The 8,560-nt window shown below is 42.2% G+C and overlaps 1 protein-coding gene across 1 annotated transcript in view; it reads left to right on the top strand.

The window, feature by feature from the left end:
* Window positions 1-369: 369 nt before the first annotated feature.
* Window positions 370-8,560, top strand: part of LOC103396511 (protein tyrosine phosphatase receptor type M) — a 133,618-nt gene continuing 125,427 nt past the window's right edge. The window contains exon 1 of the mRNA XM_025066351.1: window positions 370-844. Coding sequence (XP_024922119.1) covers window positions 772-844 — 73 coding nt within the window. The 5' untranslated portion in view covers window positions 370-771. The remainder of the gene's footprint in view (window positions 845-8,560) is intronic.

The following is an 8,560-nucleotide window of genomic DNA, read 5'->3' as shown; positions in this document are numbered from 1 at the left end:
CATAGACAAAAGATGAAAATAAGTCTGAAAAATACAGTGAATTTTGTATATATATATATATATATATATATATATATATATATATATACTTCATATATCAATGTGTCAATAGACTGGTTTAGATGAAGTAACTGCCCTTTAAACCTGTATAAATTGTATAATCCTCAATTTAATCAATCTGCCAGTGACGTCGTCGTTTTTCCTGTTGGAACAACTCAAGTGTCTGATTTGGAAAAGCCCAGTGTAATGAAATTGATTTTTTTTTCTGTTGTTGTTCAATCTTGTGAATTAATTTTAATCAGCTTTAATGTCAGTGTCCACGCAGCTCCAAATGAGCGCTGATGAATGAGAGCCGGAGCAGGAGGGGAGGAGGGAGGAGAGAGGAGGGAGGAAGGAGGAGGGGAGTGGATGAATCTCCGCCTGTCCTCACTCACAGCCCGCGCGCAAGATCGCCCTCTACCGACCACTCACAGCACACCACGCACGCAGCCGCTGCACTGGTGGAGGAGCCGGACCGCTCAATCCAGGCGTAATTCAGGAACCAGGACCCACTCTCACATTCTCCTCCAAGTGAAGAGCAAGCCTGGTGGGAGACGAGCTCTTCTCACCCCCAGTGCACGCCCAGGGAAGGAGCACAGGGCGATGACTGTAGAGTAGAGGTCCAAAAAAAGTGGGCTTTTAGTTTGGTAGGGCTTTAAGTTGCAGTAAAGAAGAGAAGAGTTTGCAGGTTAACCCCGCTGCTGGGGTTGACGCTACGACGGCGCCGTCGACATGGATAAAGTTATCAGTTGCCTGTTTGCTGTGACGACCTTCCTGCTGTTCACCACGGGAGAAGTTTTTAAAGGTAAGCAGAAAACGACACACACGACAGGCACACGGCTGTGTTTGCTCCCCGGCTGCGGACACGGGGTTCACGGTGAAGGCACTTATTTGAACTCGACCGTTGACTGGCACTTTTGCGCATTTCGCTGCAGCTATTTAACGTGCACTTCCGACTTTAAATGGCAGCGTGGGTGTCGTATAAGTTATGTTGAGTTACAGGCGTGATATGTTCATCTTTTGACACAGACAGCGGTCGCAGCTCCCCCGGGGGGCTGCTGTTCGACTCCGGCAGCAGGTGCGTCATGCTCCGCGCAACTCAATTAGCAGCCGCGCCACGCTGCGTTCACTGCCAGGTCTTCACTGACAGGACCGCGATGTGGACGGAGTTCAGTGCCGGTGTCAAAGTTCATCATTAAAAGTTGCAGTTTATCGTAATGAACCTCGCGTAATGCGTGCGTAAAAGTGCCAACACGGCGCAGGAAGATAAACCAAGTAGCTCCAGGTGTCTGTATTCTTTATTCCCCCAACTGAAAACTTCATTTCAGTCCATGTACCAGTAATTATTATTGTTGCTGCGTAATATTGATATAACACTTGAATTTTTTAGTTGCTGTGTGTAATTCCAGTTTCTATATGTGTGAAAATGTCATTTACGTCATGAAAAAGTTCCCATATTTCAGTTAATCCTTGTAAAATCTGGTAAATTATCTAAACTCTTGGTCTAATTTGATGCGTAATATTTTCAAATAAAATTAAAAAAACGTTTCCACAATTTGTACCGCTGCAGAACAGAGGTTTCCTGTTGATAAAACAGATTTTTAAGTTTATTTATTAACAGCTCAAATATCTATCGTGCTTTTAAAAAGAACTGTTTATGTGACATGAAGTTAGAAAAACTGTTTATGGAACGATTTAAGTCTTAAATTCTTTCTCTCTCGGTTTGACAACAACTTTTTGACAAATACTTTCAGCCTGTTCACATATGAAGAAAATATGAATGCAGTTAATTAATGAATTAACCTCATTAGAACCAAGCACATTAAAGTGCAGACGTATAATGACCTCAGATTACAGAGAGGGATTAAAATTCTGATTTAATCCTAAACGTGTCCTCAGTTTTCTCCTCATGTGTGGCATTATGTGGAGACTGGCACATTAACCTACATTCATGCCAATCAATAGGGACAGAAAATGGATGGCGGTAGAATTTAAGATGGACTTGAAGTGTTAACACTGTGATTCTTAAAAAAAAAACACACAGTAACGTGAGGTGATTTGGATGATTTTGCCATAATCTGGGAAGTCTCACTTGTCATGTTCAGGTTTGGATGCTGTGGGTTTTTAAATGTTGTTTCATAAAGCGCCTGTTGGGGGCAGCATGGTACATACTGTATATAGTGTGATGCTCTGATGATGGATTTGAAGCAGCTATGATTGAAGCCCTGAGTCAGACCAGTCCGTGTCACCAGTCAAATGGACTTTTATTTATTTATTTTTAAAGCATGTTGTTCGAAGCCCGGTCCAGATTACAGATTATTTTAAATAATCTACAGGCAACACAAGTGACTCTGATTTGAATATTTATTTTACGAAAATGTGAAAACTTGTTGAACTCTTACCTGAGGTGTTTATGCTCATTTTTCTTTACTGTTATTGACTTTTTTTTTTGACTGATAATTCTTGAACCTGAAGCCCGTCGTATTCCCAGTCTGTTTAATGCCAACGGCTGCAGTTTTATTTGCCCGCAGCCTCAGAACCACAGGCTACATTTGAGTCGGCTGCATTGCAGACCCCTGATGGCGGGGGGAGAGAAGAATCAATAAATATGCTACTAATTGCATGAGTGTGTGTGTGTGTAAATATGTAAACCAGGAAGAAATCAATTGGATGTGTATCCCACTCTGGGGCGAACTAATGGATGGATGGATGATGGATGGATGGATGGATGCAGATGTACTGGGCTAAATATGAGCCTGTGGTTCAGGACATTTGTCGTAGAGAGCGAGTGCTAACAGCTCGTGTCATAATTAGATCACAGATGTAACCAGAGCAGCAGCAGCAGCAGCAGCAGCAGCAGCAGCAGCGTGAGGATCACACACACACACACCGACGTCTTTTAATTCACTTGTATTAAAAGACAAAACCGAGTCCGTAATCACATTCACACTGTCTCACTTTCACACAGTGAAGTTGTTGTTGGGTGAAGAGTTGACCCTGGATGGTAGAAATGTCTTGTTTTTGGCTCAATGATAAATAATCATTGACATTTTTCCTCCGTTTTCTTTCTTGTTTTACACCTCCCCCTGAGGAGCTTGGCCCCTGCCCCTTTGGAGTACCTCAGTGGGCTCCCTAGGAAACTGCGGACCTCATATTGAACATCTGTGCTCCTAGTTGTCTATGGTCACTTTTGTTTTGTTTTATATAGACTTTAATAATTCCATTCTGTCTCAGAATGTACCTACCAGCACCCCCTAGAGACTGCTGACCCAATGTTGAGCATCTCTTCCTTTAAAAAAAAAAGAAAAAAAATTGAAATTCCCAGGTCATCACACAGTTGACAGACAATGTCAAGGCTGACTGGGTATTGTTTGAATATCATAGTGTTTCACATAAAAAAAACCCCAACAAGAAGTCATTGGTTTGTTGTGATTGGCCGGTTGTCTCAGACCTTCATCCCGTCATTTGATGACTATGTGAAATCAGCTCCACCTACAGCAGCCTGAGTTTCCACCTTGTTCTGTGACAGTGAACCGTGTAGTGTTATGTAGCCGACGGAGTAACAACAACAACCAGCCCTGGTTGTGGTGTGCTGCTGTAGTTTGTTGTTGCAGAGTGACTGCTGCTGACAGAGCCCGGGTCGGCCGATCCTGCAGCAGCGAACCACCACACTGACGGCAGGAGAAGATAAACATGACTTCATTTGAAGTGTGGCAGTAATTTACATTTAGGTTTTCCCTTTGAAATGTTTTTATTTATTTATTTATTTAATTCTTGTCCTCCCAGCTGACGTAGAGTTTATAGAGACTTCTCTAAAAAGGTGTCCTGAAGGGTGACAGTTTCTTTGTGTGAGCCAGTGAAGAATGAAATTAAATATGCATGTGATTTTCTTTTCTTTTATGGATGGCTTCAAATAATGTCGCAGGGGGGAAAAAAAGGCCCACGGTGATTAATGATAATACAAAGGAGAATGTGAGGTGTCTACATTCTTCCCTGACTTTGCTTTTCAGACACTTTTTTTTTTTTCTGTTGGGATGATAATGAAGGCTGCAGGAAGACATGGATTTACCGAACCTCTCCGACGAGTCTGGGCTGCTAGCGGTGCAAAAGTAGTTTTTCACAGGCAGGAGATTGGTGGCTGCAGACGCCTTTGTCCCGTTGATGGTGCTGCGTTCCAATTAAGGATGTTCTATCACTCTGTCTGCTGCCTATCTTAACGGAACGATAAATATTGTTTCTCATTGGTCCGAGGCGATCTACACTCAGGAACCAAACCATTTATATAAACAGACTGTTGGACTGTCAGCCTCCCTGGAGGTGGAGGGACATAAATACACAAACTCTGACCCTCGTGTGAGAAAAACATCAACATTCTACGACTCCAGGTCTTTAGATTTGTCATTATTAATATTATTATTATTGTTACTGTAACTAAACCTATTCCTACTCGTGTTGGATTTTTTGTCCTTTAAAAATAGAAAAAAAAAAGATACAGATTTTGTTGCTTCACCATATTCCGCCCTGTCAACATAATCTCATATATTTATTTCCTTAACTTCAGGTTTTAACAACAGAAACATGCAAGGACACGTCTCTCAGGTGTTGGGTTTTATTTGAACCGGTTTTCAACCGTTGAAAACGAACAACTGTGAAATCAGAGCAAGCATCACATTTTGAAGCTTATCTTCAGATGGAAAACTGTCGGAATTAATGAAGCTTTACAACAGGGTTTGATCTAGAGCCATCCCGAAAACAGAGAGAACTCTGGGAGGACCTCCCTCAGACTTCTACAAAGATGGCGTTCTCTGGTGGAGACACCACTTGGAGAACCAGCTTTGTCATTTTATTTTAATGAAGAGGTTTCATTTTTGTCTGAGAACTTTCTGACCCAATGGTTCTACAGTCTGACTGCTGTTAGTTACTAAATATGTGGACATCCCAAAAAAAAAAAAAAAAAAAAAAAATTCCCAAAGTGAAATATATTTTGAGCTGACAAGTCGACTCTAACCAAGAAGTTCTGGAACAGTCAGCGAATCCAAATAAAACTCTATTTCTGAGGTGTTCCCCGCGAAGGTCAAAGTCTGTCGTCAGTGTTTCGCTGTTAACGATTCACATTGTTTTTTTTCCGATGATTTGTGGCAGGTCTAAGCTAACATTGTTGCCGTCCTCATTAGACCTATTACAGCAGAATATTAGAACCTGTTGGTTTCTGAGTAAAGGGCACGCAGCTTGACACACAGCTGTGTTCTGTGGGGAACGTCAGCATCTGTTCTCTGGAAACTGCAACACAGAGGACGGGAGATCTGTGTGTGTGGAGGGTTAGGGGAAAAATAGGATCGGATCGGAACGCTGATCATATGAATGACAGCTGTGGTTAACAGGTTAACCTTAACAAAATAGGTTGGTTAGTTAGTAGGCTTTAAAATCTATATTCATAATTCCATCATTTGGAAAAAGCAGGTGTGAAACACACATCTACCTGCTGCTGTGTGTCTTTCTGTCCCAGCAATGTACAGATTTATTCTTTTTTTTAATGGTTGAAATGAATCCACAGACAGACCTATTAATCAGCTGTTTGACAGCCCAAATTTTAACATTAACCGTTGAATTTTTCAGAGCCAATTCAACTGCTGTTCCTGAAAGTCTAATTATTGTGTCAAAACTGAAAGTTAATAAAAGTGGTATTAATGTTGAGCTTAAGAAGGTTCACTCCTTATTTGTACACAGAGCAGCACGTGAAACTTGAAATTAAAACAGTGACTTTATAAAGTCTTAATGTCTGTGACTTTTGTAAAAAGAAGAAATAGTTAAATCCACTGATGATGAAGAGCGAGTTAATCCACAACAAAACAAAAGTAACAGCAGTAGATCAGTGTCACATGTTTCTGGGCCGAGGTGTGAAGATTTGACAAAACCGATGTTTAGTGTCTGACGGTCCCACAGTCGATGAAGATTTGACAAAACCGATGTTTAGTCCCACAGTCGGGGATAAACATCAGGTAAATAAATTTAAAGTTTGAATCTGTCAAGAGTCGTTTCACTGTTGCTGTCCTAAAATCTGAGGGATTTTAAATGTTGCCGCTGCGTCTGAGTCCAAATGTGAGTTGAAATGTGAAATTAAAGTTTGGGAAGAAAAGCTTATATTGAAGTTAAAAGGTGATCAGTGGAGCCAGCACAATTACCCATAATGACTGGAGTCAGTGAGGTGTCGCAGTGGACAAGAGCCGGGCTCTAAGACCTGAGAGTTTACGGCGTCTGTTCACCTGTGTCACCAGCTCGACCCCTGGTGGCCTTAACATGTTCTAGTTGTTGAAGTAGAATTTGTATCTGTTTTTCGGTGTTTCCTTTTTTAAATGTGTGGCCAAAAACCTGTATTTTTGCATCGATTCAGGCCCATGTGGTGGAAAAAAAATCATCTGTTGACTTCCATCCCCAGTTTTTATCACGTTTTCTGTAATTTAGCAACATTTCTTCCTGTCATAATAAAGCAGAACAGTTTCCTTTTTTCCAACTCCAAAAGAATTTATTGGTTAATATCACCTGACACTCCAGCCTGTGTAGAGTGTGAATACCTTCAGAAATGATTTCAATCTTCAATCTTTTGCTGAGAGTCCTGGGGGGAGACACCCCACCCCTAGTTTGTTCGGCGAAAGTCAGTGGAAATATTCCTAAAGCCAAACAACAAGGGTCTTCATCCTGGCCTCCCTGGAGTGCCACTCCACATCCAGTCATTAGCTGATGAGGATTTTTTTTCTTTCTTGTTTATTTACATTCTTGAGAGGCGGTAACAGTTTGAAGTCCATTCTCCAGACAGCTGATGAGGCTACATTATCTGGGAGCTGTGCGAGGGAATGATAATTGGCCTTGAGATGCGACTGTGTGAAGGATGCTGGACAAACAGAGATCCTCTAATTATATACAGCTCCTTTTCAAATGAAGAGGATAAAAGCTAATGAGTCGCACACAGGCCGGCACAGGGGCTGTTTTAATGAAGAGGAGAGTGATAGACGGAGAGGGAAGTGTTTGTAACCCAGGCGGAGGAGAGGCTGTTTGTGTGCGTTAGACATGCTCCAACAGTTCTGTGATCTCATCAACATGTTGTTAGAAAAAAAAAAAAAAAGAATCCACGCTGGAACAACAACTTACTATGCGGCGCGTCGTGTTTACAGAAGTCTTCGTTCGTGGCTGGTGGCTCGGAGAGTGGAGGCACGCTGGAAATTTTTCACTAATTAATGCTCCCAGGCTCTGTAGTTGTTGTTAACGGTGATGAAGAGCAGAGGAGGGGGACGAGGCAGTGAAATCAGGACATCCCTGTGTGGCGCCGTAATTGATTGTAAGACCTCCCATCTGCACAGCACCGGAGTAAACATCAGTTCACTTAGTCACCGTTACTGTCACAGAGTTTGACCAGAGACACAAACAGTGAGTGGTGAGGTGCACTGGTCCCTCTGCTAGTATCAGCATCAAAACCGGCTTCTAACCACAGTCGGTCAGTTAGTGATGTACTGTATGTCCTTGTCCTTGTGGGTAGTTTGTTTAAGTAGTTAAACAATGTCAGTAATTTGTATGTAATTTGAGCGATTGAGGAAACACCTGACGATGATCTCAGTTTGACCTTCTATTGTGTTTTATTTTTACAATTGAAATGCACTGTTGGTATGAAAGCTCTGCTCACTTTCGGTTCACCTGTCTTTGTTAACTGTGCAGAAAAGTAGAATTTTATTTCCTTATTTTTAATTTAATTTTAGCCCTAATTCTACTGCCATGCTGTCCAGTGTGAAGCATTGTGGGGTTTTGCTCTGACTTGGTGCTGGTGCTGACTCCTCCGTGGCAGTAGTGCACCTGCTAACTCGGAGAAGACTTCCGTGAAGGCTGTCAACGTGTCTGCCACACATCTCCTCCTGCAGGAAGTAGAGGCGGAGGGGCGGCGGGATGCTGCTGCTCCTGTTTTCGACCTTGTCTCCTGGTATTTATTGGGCTTCTGTCAAGACTCTGATAGTAGGCAGGTGTATTCCTCCACATCCCCCTCCCCCGTCCATGCCCCCCCCCGCACCGGCTTTCTTCCGGCGCAGGCCTTACGATTATAACCTGGGGCAAAATCCTCCATTACTGTCAGTCTGAATGTGTAGCCGTCACATTAGCACGTGTCATCCAGTCGATGCATTAGGCCTCGTTTAAGTGCATGTGATTTGCATTGGCTTTTTAGCCTTTTTGCCGTTGTGTTAAAAGCTGCTTTGGCTGAAGCCGCTGACCATTTAGCTGCTCGATAATGAAATGTTCCCTGTGGGTGAGTTAGGACTTTATTTATTTAGGCATATAAAAACATAAGCAGGTGAAAAATAGTCTTTTATATGTTGTCTTTTTAAAGCGCTTCAGTGGGAACAGGCGGCAGATTTTAACTTTTATTGACCTTCTTTTAAATGCATGCTTCTGATCTGGCTGCAGAGACTCCGCTCCACTTATTATATTATACAGTATATATATATATATTCTATCTTATCCTCCACTTCTGCCTTCAAAT

The sequence above is a fragment of the Cynoglossus semilaevis genome, chromosome 20 (assembly GCF_000523025.1).
Source record: "Cynoglossus semilaevis isolate Cse_v1.0 chromosome 20, Cse_v1.0, whole genome shotgun sequence".
Taxonomy (NCBI): Eukaryota; Metazoa; Chordata; class Actinopteri; order Pleuronectiformes; family Cynoglossidae; genus Cynoglossus; species Cynoglossus semilaevis.
Note: the sequence above shows the minus strand (reverse complement) of the source record. Positions and strands in the feature narration are given on the sequence as shown.